This window comes from Pelecanus crispus, chromosome 10 (assembly GCF_030463565.1).
Source record: "Pelecanus crispus isolate bPelCri1 chromosome 10, bPelCri1.pri, whole genome shotgun sequence".
NCBI lineage: Eukaryota > Metazoa > Chordata > Aves > Pelecaniformes > Pelecanidae > Pelecanus > Pelecanus crispus.
Window position 1 is genome coordinate 16,896,441 of NC_134652.1, and position 16,281 is coordinate 16,912,721.

At 66.9% G+C, this 16,281-nt stretch overlaps 2 protein-coding genes across 2 annotated transcripts; one reads left to right on the top strand and one right to left on the bottom strand.

The window, feature by feature from the left end:
* Nucleotides 1-3,394: 3,394 nt before the first annotated feature.
* Nucleotides 3,395-5,593, bottom strand: SFRP5 (secreted frizzled related protein 5). Its single transcript, XM_075717766.1, has 3 exons — nucleotides 5,065-5,593; nucleotides 4,166-4,243; nucleotides 3,395-3,735 (listed from the first exon to the last, which is right to left on the bottom strand). The coding sequence occupies exons 1-3, from the start codon at nucleotides 5,591-5,593 to the stop codon at nucleotides 3,395-3,397; spliced, it is 948 nt and encodes a 315-aa protein (XP_075573881.1).
* A 2,393-nt stretch (nucleotides 5,594-7,986) lies between these two features.
* GOLGA7B (golgin A7 family member B) lies at nucleotides 7,987-15,074 on the top strand. The gene is made up of 5 exons (XM_075717708.1): nucleotides 7,987-8,043; nucleotides 13,915-14,040; nucleotides 14,430-14,582; nucleotides 14,745-14,846; nucleotides 14,976-15,074. The coding sequence occupies exons 1-5, from the start codon at nucleotides 7,987-7,989 to the stop codon at nucleotides 15,072-15,074; spliced, it is 537 nt and encodes a 178-aa protein (XP_075573823.1).
* The last annotated feature ends 1,207 nt before the right edge of the window (nucleotides 15,075-16,281 follow it).

Here is a 16,281-nt window from a genome sequence, read left to right on the forward strand (position 1 = left end):
AGAAGAGGCACAAGTTGGTGCTGCTCTGTGCACTTAGTGACTGCTGCTTTCTACTACAGATTAATATATGTGTATATAGAGAATGACCAATAAATCTCTTGCCCTCAGCTGGCTGTTGTCTTGCCCTACTGAAAGCTGTCCCAGGTCACCCTGGCACCTCTGTGGCCTTGGCCCCGCTGTCCTGCGGGCGGTCACAGAGAAATGGTCTCTGCCACCAGCTCTCCTTGCTTACTGGGGTTTCCATCTTCTGTCATGCTGTGGCCTTGTTTGCCTCCTGCTCAGGGCTGTGTGCAGCTGCCCCTCCTTGGCTGTGCCAGGGCTGGACCCTGCTGGGCTGGAGCCAGGGAGAAGCTCAGCCCTGGCAGGAGCTGCTGGGCTTCTTCACCTCCTGGGGCTGCTCCTTCCCCTTCCCCTGCCCTGCCCAGGCGGTGGTCCTGGCAGCTGCCTGTGAGCACAAGGGTGACCTTTCCCTGCATGAACAGCAAAGTTACCAGCTATCCCAGGAATGTGACCCTGGCTGCTGTGCAGCTGGGAACAGCCATGGCCTGGGTCCTGGCCAGCCAGCTGCAGCCCTGGGAGGTTTGGGGGGGGGGGGCTGGTGCCCTTGGGCTGGCATTGCGTGGTGCCCACCAGGCTGTGACGCCCACCAGCCTGAGAAGGTGCTGGGAGCCCAGGTCTTGCTGCCGATTGTACGTCCCACCAGCGTGGGGGCTCACGTGGGGCAGCCCCGGGGGCAGCCTGAGCCCTCCTCTTGGCCATGGGCTCATAAACCCCTTCCTCAAGCTGTGCCCTATGGAAATTTGGGGAAAAGCTGGACTTGGCAGTGATGATGAGGGTGTCTTGAGTTGTGCTGGGTGTGCTTCAAGGCCAGGGTGCGCGGGGGTGCTGGCATGCAGAGGGCTCAGCAGTTACTGGGGGCAGCGGAGCAGCTGTAATGTTGGGGAGGGGGCTGTGTAGCACCCCAAGAGCTTGCAGGGTCCTGTTTGTGGGTGGGGGTGTATCTGCAATGGGGTGAGTACTGGTGTGCGAGGGGCTGGGGTGTTGAGCTGTAGAGCTCAGACGGCTGGTGGTGGGAGGCAGAGAGAGGTTACTTGTCTTTCTAGAGAAAACACTTGGAGCGATGAGCACCATGGCCATGTATGTCTAAATGCTCCCTGGAAAGATGCTAATGACGCAAAATACAGAGGGCTACAGATAAACTTGGGCTGTGGGAGATGTTTTTTTGGTTTGGTTTTTTTTTTGCATACTTTAAGTTTTGCAGTAAAATGACATAATTGACGATGTTTATTCCTATGGCAGTGTGCTCAGCAGCCTCGCTCTGAACATACATTCTAACAATATTTTAGTTTTTTCCCCAGTTTTTTTCCATATTGGCCACAGTGGAGGGTGGGGACAGCAACCATCTGCCCCCAGCGTGAGGCTGTGGCAGGGGCACGTCCCCTCAGCTGGAGTGGGACGCAAGTGCCCTTTCAGGCTCTGGGAGGTGGGGATGGCCAGTGGGGCCGAGGCCATGCCCAAGGGGGGCAGAGGGAGCAGGGATCACCCCTGTGCGGGGCAGGTGCCCGGTGGCCTCATCAACTGGGAGGAGGGGGGGGTGCAGGCGTCCTGCAGCCTCAATTCCCCTCTTGTCCCGGGAGGCTCCCCTGCGTCGGGGCCAGCTCCGGTGAGAAGCCGCAGTGTGAGGCAGCCAGGCGCTGGGTAAATATCGCAGCGGCTGCCTTCGTGCCTCCCTCACCCGGCGGGACGGGTGGACGCAAGAATGCGCTGGGTAAACAGGGCTGGAGTGGGACAGGGGCAGGTGGGCTGCCCCCCTCTCCTGCTGGGACTGGGGGCTGCTGGGGCAGAGGCAGCCCCTGCTCTGGGGCTGGGGGAGCTGAGCCAAGGGGCAGCATCTGCTGCTGTCAGGGGGGCCAGGCTGAGGGCTGCGCCGGTCCCAGTGCTGCTGGGGTGGTCCTGGCTGGTGCAGGTGGGTGTCCCCAAGGAACCTTTTGGGAGGAGGCTGGAGGTTGTGGGGTGGGAGGTCTGGCGGCAGGGCAGGGCTGGCTGAGAGCTGCAGACAGGGCTTTCAGGTGGTGCAGAGGTGGGGTGCCCAGGGATGGAGGCAGGGATCTTGGCCCAGGATCTCCCCCCCACTATGCTCAGTACCAGACTCCCCACATGCACCTCCAACTCCCAGCCTGTGGATCTGTCCCCCAGGGGTGATGGAGGGAGAAACCTCTCTGCCAACCTCAGACCCAGCTGTGGGGCTCCCCTGTCCCCCCGATCCTCCTCCTCTCGCCACCCTCTCAGGCTCCCTGAAGTGGCAGGGGTGCCTGAGTCTCCAGCGATGCCTGTGACCACTGGGAATCTCGTCCCTCGGCTTGGCCAGGCTGCCTGGCCTCTGTCTCTGGGCATCGTGCCTGGAGCAGGGCTAGAGCTGGAGCCCAGGGTAACCCCATTCCCTCGGGTCACCCCACTCAGTGGGCAGGACTGGGAGCCCCCTCCCATCCTTCCTGGGGTGCCTGAGGGAGCCCCAAGCAGTTGCCCATGAACCACAGGGAGCCGGACACAGGCTTCTCCAAGGTGGCATAATTTACTGCAGTGTGGATGGGCAAGGGGTGCCTGCGCTGGGTCTTGGCAGGGGTGTGCATGAGGGATGCAGCAGGGCTGGTCTGAGGGGCTTGGAGGTGAACCCCCCCAGCACTGAGCCATGTGGGATGGGAAGGGTGGGGGAGCCCAGGCAGGGGCCGTGCTGCTCCAGGCACTTGGTCTAGAGGGGTCAGTCTGTGGGGCCAGCGGGGCAGGAGGGACCTGCTTTAGCTGGGGTGAGTCCCTGCAAAGGTGGGATAAGCCAGGGCTGGGGTGTTAGCTCAAGGTGTGGGCATGGGATGCTTTGGTGGGCTCGAGTAGGGATTTGGGGGGGCTGACAGTCTGGGTCGTGTCATCAGGGAGCTGGGCAGGGGACACAGGGGTGTGGGGTAGGGGTCTCGGGTGCAGCCAAGGGGTCCCAAGAGGGCCAAACAGGGATCCTAAGTGCAGGCAAGGATCCCTGGGGTGCCAGGCAGAGGGCTTGGGGGTAGCTAAGGGTCTCTGGTGCAGACCAGGGCTCACAAGCACGCAAAGCAAGGTTCCTGGATGCAGCCTAAGCTCCTGGGTATGGGCAGGGGTCCTGGGGGCAGAACGTGGGTCCCAGGGGTGCAGAGCAGGGCTCTCAGGATGGGGCAGGAGTCCTGGCTGTGGATCAAGGCTCCCACAAATGCAGCTGGGAATCCCAGGGGTGCAGAGCAGGGTCCTGGGGCACAGTCAAGGGGCTGAGGGGGAGCAGAGCTGGGGTCCTGGGGTGCAACCAGGGATGCCAGGGGTGCAGCGTCAGGCCAGTGCAGGAGTCCCAGGGCAGGGCAGGGTGGGCAGAGCCCTAGTGCTGCCCGGCCCCATAGAGCAGGGGGTGGTAGAGGGGGCAGGGGTAGGAGAACATGAACTTGACGGCAAACTTCATCTCCTTGTTGTGCTTCTGCCAGGGGTAGACAGCGAGGAGGAGCAGGCGGCCGCCCACCTTGCGGCCCATTACCAGGAAGCTGCCGCTGAGGCTGTCAAGCTGGGGGCAGGGGCAGGCGCCCGCATTCCTCATGTGCAGCACCATCTTCTTGGTGTCCTTGCGCTTGAGTGGGCCCAGCTTCAGCACTTTCTTCTTCTGGGCGGCCACCAGTCGCCGTTCCCCGTTCTCTTCTGTCATCTCCTTGATGCGCATCTTCACCACTGTGTGGGGCAGCCGTGGGGCATGGTTGAGTGGGGGGGGACCTGCCCTGGGGCATTGCTGGGGGGTCTGGCCTAGGCACCTGTGCAGTAAAGGCTGCATCCCGTCCCTGGGGTGGGACCCAGAAGAAGGGTCTCTGGGGAAGTTACTGTATGAGGCACGGAAGGGGCTGTTGGGTGGGGTTCAGCAGAGGCCCCCGGTGGCCCTCCCAAATGTCCCATTCTGCCTGTCCCCCCCCCCCGCCCCCCAATGTCTTCTCCTGTGGAGCACCCATCCCATGCACACAGGGTCCAAGGGAATGGCTTGTGGGGGCTCCTATAGGGCTGTCCCTGGAAAACCATGCCCTCCAGCCAACCCCTGCCTGGGCTGGCAGAGCTGCGGGAGGGCAGATCCTTGTCCAGGGGGGACTGGGAAGGGGACCCCAGGACTCACCAAAGTCACTGGAGCACATCTGCTCCATCATGCCATCTGCCTTGTGCTCCATCTCGCACTGGGTGCAGATCTTGGACACTGCAGTGAGAAACCAGCCACTGTCACCTGGTGCTGCTGTCACCAGCCCTGCTGCTGCTGATGCCTGTCACCTGGGCCAGCTCTGCGGGGTCATGCTGGAAGAGCCCCGGCAGCCCCTCTGCTCCCTGGGCAGCTGTGCCTGAGTGATGTGGGGGGCACAGAGTGCCTCGCTGGCTGGTGTCCCAGCACCCCCCCCAGGAGGGATGGGGTATGGGGACACCCCTCATCCAGCTTCTGACACTTTGGGGTACAGCAGCAGCAGCAGCAGCAAGGGTGGCCCCAGCCTGAAGGGTGTCACAGCCTGGTTCCTGACCCTGGGCTGCCTTTGGGTGATGTCCCCTCCCCTGCCTGAGGGGACAGCCACCCTGCAACAGCAGCATGGGGCCAACACCCACAGGTGCAGGATGCAGGATGCTCTTTGCTGCTGGGATGGGACCCAGCAGGAAGCAAGGGATACAGCTCTGCCACGGGTCCCCCAGCAGCTCCCATCTTGTCCCACCTTCACCCCCAATGCTACTCCTGTGGCTGCTCCGCTCTCCCCTGCCCTGGGCAACTCTGTGCAGGCAGCTGGGTGCCTGGATCCCCAGCGAGGGGTGCCTAGCCAAAGCAGCTGATGCTGCTGGTACTGTGCCCACTCATGCCCTGCTGCAGACGGAGGGTCCCTGGCCAGTGCCAGTGCCCGTGCCCCACGTCCTGCTTTGAGGGGTGCAGAGATGGGGGTGTCGGGGACCCTGCATGTGGGTCCCTGGCTGCATGGGGACACGCTGCTGGCAGGTGTCCTGCATGTGTCCCCATCCCATCGCTGTGCCCTTCCTGCTTACCTGGCGGTGGGGTGGCCTTGCTGTTGCCAAACTGGACAGCGATGCAGAGCTCGTGGTCAGAGGGGAACTTGCCACAGTGCAGCATCTCGGGCCAGGGGAAGCCGTAGGACTCCATGACAGGGGCGCAGGAGTCTCGCACCACCTCGCAGAGGGAGCGGCAGGGGTAGACGGGCCGGTCGAGGCAGACGGGGGCGAAGAGGGAGCAGAGGAAGAGCTGGGTGTCGGTGTGGCACTGCTTGGCAAGCAGGGGCACCCAGCTGCCGGCCTGCTGCTTGGCCTCGGCCATGGTCTCGTGCTCCAGCAGGTTGGGCAGCCGCATGCGCTTGTAGCCCACGTCGCGGCAGAGCTGCATGTCGGGCGGGATGTCGAGGCACTGCGGCTCCCGCCCGTAGAAGCGCCCGTGGGGCAGGCTCTCGGGCTGCCAGCTGTAGTAGTCGTAGTGCTGCCCGCTGCCCAGGGACCCCGCCAGCGCCAGCACCAGCGCCAGGGCCAGCAGCGCCGTGCCCCGGGGGCCACTCGCCCGCGGCATCGCTGCTGCCCGCCTGCCGCTGTCGGCCGTGCCTGCCCAGCGGGACGCGGGACGGGAGCGCGGCTGGGCGCGCTGCCTGCTCCCCTAGCACCTCCCACGCTCGCAGCCCTTTCTAAGGAGCCCGGGGAGGCCTTGCCAGCAGCCAATCTGCTCCGGCTGCCGGGCCCCCCCGGGGCTGGCCCCCCGGCCCCACGCCAGCTGGCCCCGCCGGCCACCCCGCTGCCGCTTGCCCTCCCTCCCTGGGCAGCCAGGTGGGTGCATGGCACCGCACGCCCCTCGCCCTCCAGGGGAGCCCCCCTCATGAGCCCCCCCCAGCCCACCCTGGCTCCGCGTGCCCCTGGGGCGATGCCCTCTGGAAGGGCTGCCTCGCCTGCCCCGGGGGGTGTGTTGTGGGTGTGAGGTGCCCCCATTACCCACCAGAGCCCCTCTGCCCCCATCCCGCCTGGCACCCCACAGGTACACCCTGGCGTCGGGCAGGGGACACTGGTTCCTACCCTATGCCCCCCCCCAGTCTCCTGTGCCCCATGGGGTATGGGTTTGAGGGTGCTTGAGGTGCAGGTGATGGAGGAGCAGGACACCCCAGAGGCTTCATGCTGCAGCACTGGGGGGCAGCTGGGGCACCCACGTGCCAGGTGCCATGTGTGGCATCAATGCCAAGGCGATGCCATGGGCATAGGGTCCTTATTCCTCATCGATGGCCCTACCAGCAGGCAGCCCATGGTCTGGTGGGCACAGGCATAGGTGGGGTTACACCTCCCAGGAAAGGGCTTGCACCCAGGCACTGCTGGTCCCTGAGGCACGGGCAGAGATGGAGCCTGAGCAGGGTGAGGGAGGGTCGTGCTGGGGCCACATTCCCCCATCCCCTTGGAGATGGAGTGGGCTGGGGGGTGCAAGGCTCAAGACCCCATTAGAAACCCATCTGTCTGCAGGGGTTACCTGGGGCACCCCCTCCCCTTCCCGAGATCGATGCCCCTGCCTGGCCAACGGGCTCTGGGCTGTCTCTGGCCCCTGCCCACCGGATAAGGCGGCTCTGTTAATGGGCGGCAGAGCAAACAGCCTGGTGCAGGCAGGCGATAGCAGCTGCCCTTTGCCCTGGGCTGGGGGCAGGGACTGTCCCCCCAGCCTCACTGGGATCCATCTGCTTTGGGGCTGTGCTGGGAACCTCACCTGCATGCCCAGCACTTGCCTGCAGCCTGTCTGCCCTCCCTGTGCCCTCTGTGCCGGGCACAGCACCCACCACCACATCGCCCAGGGATGCTCGCTGCCGGACTGAGGGTGGGCTGAGCTCATCTCACCCCGGTCAAGCCCCGGAGATGGCACCATTAATGTGTAACTGCCGGGGAGCACGATAAGATAGAGCGACCCTTTATCAGGGCTGCCCGGTAGCAAGAGGGAGGGTGCTGGAGGCATCAGGCTGTCACAGGAGGAGTGAGCTTGCCTGGAGATAAATGCTGATAGAAAATAGCTAATCTGTGATGGATGGGCCAGGGCAGGGCAGCTGGGGAGCTCGGCTAATTGCCATGGGAGCTGGGCTGGGGCCAGCGAGGCCTGGGAGCTGGTGGAGGCAGAGGGAGCCTGCGTGTGCAGGATGGAGCTGCCAGTGTTTGGAATTGAGCTGCCGGTGTGCGGGATGCCAAAACCACCTTGCTCCACGGGTGTGCATTGTCCCCATGCTGTCCCCACGGCACTGCCAGCATTGGTGCAGTCCTGCTCTTGGCCATGGACCAGTTCCTGGCTCTCAGCCCACCCTGTCCACCAGCCTGGTCCAGCCCTCAGCACCCACAGTTCCTCCCAGGAAGGTGCTGGGGGTGCCGAGCACCCTGTGACGGCTGGCACCCCACCAGCGGAAGGCAAGGGGGCTGGTGGGGCCAGGGGATAGTGGGGGGAGCGAGGGGCTCCCTACCAGCTGGCCTAGCCCCCCTGTCTGTCATGATGCCTTCATTAGAGCCACTGAGTCACCTTTTGGCAGCATGGCCATGCTGGGGGGAGCAGGGCTGGCCCCAGGAGAGAGGCATCCATTCCCTGCTCCAGCCCACTCAGGTGCCCTGGCAGCCTTGTCCCTGAGCTGAGACCGTGCCTCTGCTCTGCAGGGGTCCCTGCTGCACCCCCATTGCTTCCTTAACCCTTCCCCACCCAGGCTGTCACAGGGCTGGGGGGAGACATAGCCAGGGGACGTAGATCTGGGCTGTACCCCGGGGAAGGGGATGGCCCTAAGGCAGCTGGAGCTGGCACCCTTCCCTGTGTCCTGTCTGCACAGGCTGCTCCAGTGCCTGCGTCCCCGTCTTGCGTCCGCGCAGCCGACTGGGGACTGACACTTGCGCCTGTCACTCTGGGGAGCCGGCTGTGCCACCGCCTGTGTCACCTGTCACGGCAGCAAGACCAGAAGTGGGGCCATGGGGGCTGCCCCCTCCACGGTGGGGACCTCGGGGACAGCCAGCCAGGGTGGCATGGTAAGAGGACATCCCCCGGGGGTGCCCCCTCACCACTCCGGGCCCCCCCAGGGACCTGTGCCTGGCTGCAGCACAGGGCAGATCCGAGCCAGGCGAGCAGGAGACTCCTGGGAAATGAGATGCTGAGCAGGGTCTCGGTCACCTCTGTCCGTCCTCTCCTGTTCTGTCCCAGCTTCTTCTCCTGCTGCAGTTTTGGGTGCTGCTGTGGGCAGAGATGCATCCCCCAGGCCTGGGTGGGCTCCCTCCTGTCCTCCTGTCCTCCCCAGCTCTTTGTCCTGTCCCAGTCCCATCCCAGGCTCCTGGGGACTCCTGGCTTCTGGGCTGCATCAGTGCCGGGCATGAGCTGCAGCCGCCGGTGAGCAGGGACCCCAAGTTGGGGACGGCACGCCGGGGCTGGCCGTGCAGGGTCGGGTGTCCCAGGGTGTCCGGCAGCTCCCGGGCGAGAGCACCCCTGCACAAGGGACAACGCGGGGCTGGCAGCGCGGCTCCGCGGGGGTGGCCCTGCCTGGGGGTGGCCGAGGGAGGTCGGGGCGCAGCTGAGGGCACCCTGGGGCTGGGCTGGTCCGGGGGCATGGGACCGGTAGGGCGGGCAGGGCCAGCAGTGGCCGTGCACTTGCCCTGCGCCCACACACGCTCCCGCTTGCCCGGCAGCCCCAGGAATGCGGCTGGCAGCGCTCCCGGCCCAGCTGCGGGGCTGAGGCTGCCCTGGCTCCCTCCCAGCCCCTCGGCAGCTCCTGGCCCGGCCCGGCTCCCGCCAGCCTGCACACAGACCCCCTGTTCACTGCCGACCCCCGGCCCTGGCCCCCGGCCCTGCAGAGAGGGACACATCCTGCGTGGGGAGGCTGCTGGGGAAGAGCCCCTTTGCCTCGCAGCATGGTGCTGTGCATGGGGACATGGGGACCCCCTCTGCAGTGCTGCTGGCCCCCCACCCTGCCAGGGAGCTGGGAAAAGCCACCCACGTCTGCTCCCAGCACAGCGCCATCCCTGGCACGGGCGCAATCCTCGCACAGCCCCAGGCTCCCAGCCGGCACCTTTGCCAAAGCTGGACCTTGGCACCTCCCTCTGAAAATGCATCCCCCCCCCGCTTGCCCCTTCACAGGAGGGTGCTGCTTCCCCCCAGCCTGTGCAGTTCTGACGTGCGTGCTGGGGGCCTGCCCCCACCTTCTGCGGGGGCTCCCGGTGCAATGGGGTCCTGGCACCACCCGTTGCGATGGACGCAGCCGGACATGGCCGTGCTGCGGGTGCCGTGGAGGGGTGCCCATCCTCAGGGTGTCCAGGCTGTAGGGCTGGTTGGCCTCGGTTTAGGGTGGCCTCCCCGTCCTGTGCGAAGGTGCAGGCTGGGGCACTTGGAGCTGTTTGCCAGTGGCTCCCGGTGTGGGGGACATGTCCCCCCCCATACTGGGGTACACATCTGGCATCTCCCAGGAAAGGTTATCAGCTAATCACCCTGCCCCGCTGTCTCTGCATGCCTCCCAAATGTCACCATTGTCCTCGCTGGGGTGGTGAGCTCATGCTCCCCCCCATCCTATTAATGAAAGCCCCCCCCCTCCAACGCTGCGTGAAGCAGCTGCCAGGGCCTGGCCCTGCTGTGGCTCCTTTGAAGCGGAGCCGGAGCCGCTGACAGCCCTGACAGGCTGCGGAGGGGGCTCAGCAGGTACAGGATGGGGTCCCAGGGGCTGGTCCTGGGCTGGTCGCAGGGCTCTGGCTGTCCTCCACAGCCCCCAGCCATTGTGCCAGGACTGCAGGGAGGGTTGGGATGCGGGGATGGGGTGCAGCACTGTGCACCCAGGGACACGCTGGGGGCACCCCCCAGTCCTGGCTTGAGAGCCAAGCACAGGGGCTGGACCAGGGGCATTGCTGGGACATGGCTGCCGCGGTGTGATGGGCACGGGCACGCTGGCTGCATGGGGCTGTCTGTAGCGGCCCCAAGCATACCCCACGCCTGTCCAGTGGGGCCAGGGGCAGGGGATCTGGGCGGTCAGCCAGAGCCAGGGGCAAGGGGAGGTCTGCAGGGTCTGTCTGCAGGACAGGTCAGAGGCCCCTCGCTCCAGGCAGGGGAGTAAAGGCAGGTCTGGCAGCAGCCATGCATGCAGTGCCCACCCCCACTGCCAGACAGCCTAAAAATAGCCCCTCAGGGCTCAGCAGATGGAGCAGAAGGGCCAGAGCCCTGTTGCTGCAGGCACCCTGCCAGCCCCCCACACAGTGCCGGGGGCTGGGGGGGCAGCAGGGCCATGCAGCACTTTGGGGCTGCCCTGAGTCCCCACTGCTTGGGATCCCGTCAGCTACACCAGCCCCCTCCACCTCTGCCCTGCCCTCCTGGGAGCAATGGCATGGCATGGCACAGCATGGCATGGCACAGCATGGCATGGCACGGCACGGCATGGCAGCAGCCTGTCCCCTCTGCATGGGAGCCATCAGGGTCTCTCCCTGCCCTGGTTAAAATTGTAAAGTCCATGATGGTGCATCGTGCATGGGGGTGCTGGCAGGCCCCGGTGGGCTGCAGAGGTGCTGGGGGGCTGCAGGGCACCACAGGCAGGGCTGGGTCTGTGCAGGGATGGGGAGCACTGTGGGGCAGGTCCAGGCCATCCGTGTCCTGCCTACCACTGGGCAAGGCTTGCTCCTGGGTAGTATGGCTGGGGGAAGGCAGCTGCCCGTGATGGAATGAAGACGTCCCACCAAAGGACATTCCTTGACACATGCTCTGGTCCCGCAGACAGCAGGTCTGTGGCTTGTGAGGCAGCTGGAGCCCAGAATCGAGGGTCCAGCGCCTCGGCTGTGTTGGTGCAGCCAGAGAAGGGACACCCCTGGGGCAGCACCACAGGGTGCAGGCAGATGGACAGAGCCTGGGGCATCAGGGACAGCTGAGATCCCCCGGCTGCTCTCGGCCCCTCGCCGCGGCGTGGGAGAGCAAACTTCATCTCCTGGCAGGCGCAGCATTGCCATAGCAACTGGCAGGGCGCTGCCAGGCGGGCAGGCAAGCCCTGACGTGGAGGTGATGGTGACACGCAGCGTGGGAAGGAGCCGGGACACAGGGCCTGGGGGCATGTGGGGACATGCTTGGGTGTGTAAGCACATGCACGTGCGCCTGGGTGCATGCCGGGGGGTGCAGGCAGATGTGTGCATCTGAGTGCATGTACAAACACGCGTCTGTGTGCATGCATGTGTGCGCATACATGGGAGAGTACACACCCCCCCAGGAGGGGCCTTTGGTTCTGTGGCACTGGGTGTACCCCACTGCTTGGGGGCGTGGGCTGGCAGGGCTGCTATGGACCCCAGGGACAGCAGGTTTCCCCCCTAAAGCTATGGGATCTGTAGCTTTGTGTCTGGGGGGGGAGATGCACCCTCCGACTTGGGTCGCTGCCTGCATGTGTCCCCTGGTCCCAAACCTGTCCATGCTCCAGCATGCAGGGGCTGCCCGCCAGCCACCCCAGGGCTCTGCCCCTGCTTGCTCTGCCTGAAGCCCACGCTGGTGCTCAGGGCAGGGAGCGGGAGTCAGCTGGCGCTGCTCCCCATTCCATCAGGGCCCCTGCGCCGCAGGCAGCCGGCCGTGCTGGGTTAGCAGCCGGAGCAGCCGGGCGGGCAGGGCCTCGCGCTGCCTTCAGCATCGCCCAGGTGTTGAGGGAAGGGCTGGCTGCTCTTCGAGCTCTTCGGGCCTGTTGAGGGCCCTGTGCCCAGCCACCGCATCGCTCCCGCCTCACCCCGGCCCCAGCTGTGAGCACCCCCTCCTTTGCCTCTTGGGAGAGCCTCTGTTCCCCCCGTTTGGCATTTCTCCGGCTCTAATTGAGCTGTCAATGGGCAGAGATAACAGGGAATTCGTTAGCTCTCTGCTTTGATGCCTGCCCGTGCTGCGATCGCAGCACCCGCTCCGGAGCACAGCTGCAAATCCTTCGCCGACAAACGGCTTCAGACGAGGCCCCTTGGCACGGCAGGCTGCCAGCCCCACGGTCGGCCCCCCAGACCCCCTCGGGACCACCGCCCCAGTTACCTCCGGCAGCCCCCCCTCGGCAGCCAGTTCCCCCCGGGACCTGCAGCCGCAACCCCTCAGCAGCCGGGCCCCGGCACCCACAGAACAGCCCCCCCCCCCCCCCCCGCCCCCGCCGGGGCCAGCCCCGGGGCAGCCGGACCCCGGTACCGCCGTCCCCAGCAACGGGGCCGCGTCCTCCAGGGCCCCCGTGCCGGTAGCGGCGGGCGCCCATCCCCACCGCCTCGGGCCGGGCCGTGGCGGGCCGGGCGGCTGCGCACACGGGGCGGGCGGGCCCGCCCCCGCCGCTCGGCACGGCAGCACCGCGGACAGCGCCGGTCCCGCCGCACGGCTCGGCACGGCCCCGGTGACAGCGCCGGTCCCCCCGCCCGGCACAGCCCAGCCCGGCCCGCCCCGGCCCGGGCGCACGCCGCGCCATGGCCACGGAGGTGGGTGCGCGGCGGGGGCCGCCCCGGCAGCGGGCACCTCCCGGCGCCGGGCTGCGGCGGAGCCCCCCCGCCCCGCCGCCATCGGCTGCCTGGGCGACGGGGAACGGGGCCCGCGGGGCGTGCGCTGGTGCGGGAGGGCAGCGTGGGGCGGGGGCCTGCGTGGGGGGCACCGGGGAGTGGGGCAGCGCGGGGCGGGGGCTCGCATGGGGGGCACCGGGGAGTGGGGCAGCGCGGGGCGGGGGTCTGCGTGGGGGGCACCGGGGAGTGGGGCAGCGTGGGGCAGGGGTCTGCGTGGGGGGCACCGGGGAGTGGGGCAGCGTGGGGCGGGGGTCTGCGTGGGGGGCACCGGGGAGTGGGGCAGCGTGGGGCGGGGGTCTGCGTGGGGGGCACCGGGGAGTGGGGCAGCGTGGGGCGGGGGTCTGCGTGGGGGGCACCGGGGAGTGGGGCAGCGTGGGGCAGGGGCCTGCGTGGGGGGCACCGGGGAGTGGGGCAGCGTGGGGCGAGGGGCGGGAAGGGGCACGCGGTCTGCATGCGCAGGAAGGCCGGGGTGTATGTGGGGTGTCTGGAGGGGCGGGGGGTGCGGGGTGCCCTTGTTGGAGGGAGCAGCATGGGTCTGGGGTGGGGCGCCCCGGGAGGAGGGGAGGCTGTGGGGCTGGGGGTCCCTCTCCCAGGTGCCGTGGGTGGGAGCCGGGACAGGGGCAGAGGGTCTGGGGGGCACACAGCAGGACGTGGCCCCATGTCACCCACGGGGAAGCACAGGGAGGGCTCTGACACCCGCCCTTGGCACAGCCTGGCCCCTCCATTCTCCCATCCTCCTCTCCAGCCCCCCGCAGCTGCCCAGTGGCCCAGAGCCCAGGGGGCTGGCGTGGGCCCTTGTACACCGGGGGGGTGCCGGGGCTGGGCCGAGCGCCTGCCGCTGCCAGGGCTGCCGATCCCTTTTGTGCAGCCACCCCGATGCAGCCTGCCCACCCGCTGCGCTGCCGCTGCAGACCCACTGCCCGGTCCCTGCTCCTGCTCCGCTTGCTTCCCTCCTCCTGCCTGGGAGCTGCTGGGGTGGCTGCGTGCTGGGGTGCTGCTGGAGACAGAGGGCTGTCCCCTCCCTGGGCCATGGCCCACTGCGGACACACGCCCGAGTGTGCAGCAGCCAGTGCAGGCGAGGCCAGGCACCAGCCCGGGGCAGGGAGGACACACACTTGGCCACGCTCCGAGCCAGGGGCTGCCACGACGTCCTCCCCTTGCTGCCACCCTCATCTCACCCCTGGCCTTGCACCTCCTGCGCCGAGCTGTGCTCATGGCATGACACAGCCCATGCCAGGGGCTCCCTGCCTCGGGGTGTGCGAGCCTGCAGCTCCCATGCCCTGGCGCTGGGGGAATGGCATTGCTCCCGGAGTCCCCAGCCCTCAGCAGGGATGCCCGTCACCCCATGGCTGTGGCCCCCTGGCTCACCCCACCGCCCTCCAGGTGCACAGCCTGCAGGAGCTGCGGCGCAGCGCTTCCCTGGCCACCAAGGTCTTCGTGCAGCGGGATTACAGCGATGGGACCACGTGCCAGTTCCAGACTAAGTTCCCCCCCGAGCTGGAGAGCCGGGTAGGGAGCCTGGCAGGTTGACAGGGTGGGGGGGGGGGTGCGCTATGTTGGTGCCCTATAGGGGCTCAGAGGGAAGAGGGGTTTGAAGTCATGGGGCCCCCATAGGGTACTGTTCGGCCCTGGGCCAGCCGATGCTGCTGGGTGCATGCCATCACAGCCACTTTGTCTGGTGTGCAAGGGTTTGGGTGCTTCTGGGGACCAGGAGGCTCTGGTGAAGGGCTGCAGGCTCAGCAGGTCTTGGCATGGGCGGGCAGTGGGCAGGGGCCAGGGAGCTGAGGCATCAGCTGGGCAGGGACGAGAGGGTTAAGTGCTCCACAAGTCCCCATGACAGGGCAGTTCAGGGGGTCAGCCTCTGGCCAGACTTGTCTTCATCCCGGTTTCTGCTCTAGATTGAGCGGCAGCTCTTTGAGGAAACTGTGAAAACCCTTAATGGCTTCTACGCCGAGGCAGAGAAGATTGGGGGCAGCTCATACCTGGAGGGCTGCCTGGCCTGCGCCACCGCCTATTTCATCTTCCTCTGCATGGAGACGCACTACGAGAAGGTGCTGAGGTCCAGGGGAGGGCTTGGGGTCAAGCATGGCTGGCAGGGGGTACAAGGATGGCACAGGGAGCAGACAGGGGCTGGAGGCCAGAGCAGGCATCAGTGCTCTCAGGGGAGGACGTCAGGGCTGGCAGGCCCTGAGTGCCCTTCCATGTGCTGGCAGGTCCTGAAGAAGATCTCCAAGTACATCCAGGAGCAGAACGAGAAGATCTATGCGCCACGGGGGCTGCTCCTCACCGACCCCCTGGAGCGTGGCATGAGGGTCGTATCCTCTGGGCAGTGGGGTGCTGGGGGGGGAGGAAAAGGGTGAGGGGTGGGGGGACACCAGGATTGCGTGCTGGGCAATTGGATTTGCAGCTGGCACATCCCACCAATGATCCTTAGCAGGGCCCAGATCGAGATCTCCATCTATGAGGACCGGTGCAGCAGCGGCAGCTCCAGCAGTGGCAGCTCCAGCAGCAGCAGCGGTGGCGGCGGGGCGGGGGGCCGGTGACTGGCAGGGAGTCCCTGCAGGGACTCGTACTGCCGGGACAGTGGCCTCTCCGAGCTCCGCAGGCTGCACTACCAGAGCACCCGCTTCTGAGCCCAGGGCGGGCGGGAGGGGGAAGCTGGAGGCTGCCCGCCGGGGCTGCCCACCCCCCTCTGCTCTGTGCCCCCCACAGTGGCTCTGCCCACGCTCAGACCCACTGCAGGTAGGGGCTGGTGCTGGGTCGTCCTAGGTGCTTCCCGCTGAGCCAAACCGGTGCCAAGGGGCTCCCACAGCCCTCTGGGTGCTCTGCACTGCTGCCCCTGCCCCAAGTGAAAGAGCTTGCCTTGCCACAGGCAGCCCCAGCCGGCAGCACCCTGCGTGCCATGCATCAGGGAGCAACGGGACTGGCTAAGCCCCAGGCAGTGCTAAGGGGAGGGGGGCTTAGCCCCCTGCCCATGGACACTGCCAGCCCTTGCTGGACCCCCTCCCTGGGGCGTCCTGCTCTTGGTGCTGCAGGGTGGGCTCAGCCACTGCGTGCCCACTGCCCAGGGCACCTGGCAGAGCCCTGGTGCTGCTTCATCTGCATGATGGTGCCATGTGTTTGCCCCAGCCCTGCCCCACACGCTGCCCGTTGCTGCTCCCCACCCCTGGCCAGATGCCCTGACCCATCTGGCAACAGCATCCTCTCCAGCAGCATCCTCCAGCACTGCCCACGACACTGGGCGTTTGCTTCTGCTCCCTGCCCAAGCCAGTGCCATCCCCAGTCGGACCCAGAAAGCTCCCCAGCCCCGAGCCCTGTGCCCAGGGCGGAGAGATGCAGTGCTGGGCAGGCTCCTGCCCTTGTGCCGCATGCCCTGGGCTTGCGCATGGCCCAGCGTAGTCAAGGCTGAGCTGTGGCATGGGCGAGCCAGGCTCCCTGCCCAGTCCCAGCAGAGCCTGCCCACACCTGGCTGCTGGCAGCCCTCTGCCCGCTCTGCCCCAACGCAGGGAGGGTGCCCAGTGGAGCAGCTCCACCAGAAAGGACCCTTCCTCTCCTGCTGCTGAGCCCTCCCCTGCCCACATGTCCTGCATGCATCTACCACCAGCACCCCAATTCTCAGCCTAGCCTGCAGTGGGGACTCCGATGGGCACCTGGGCCCAGCTGCAAGGTGTGGGAGTTCATGGGCCAGGGTCAGATGGGGGGGAACAGGAGGGTCCCTGTGACATCCAGCGCCCCAAGGAGATGAGTCCC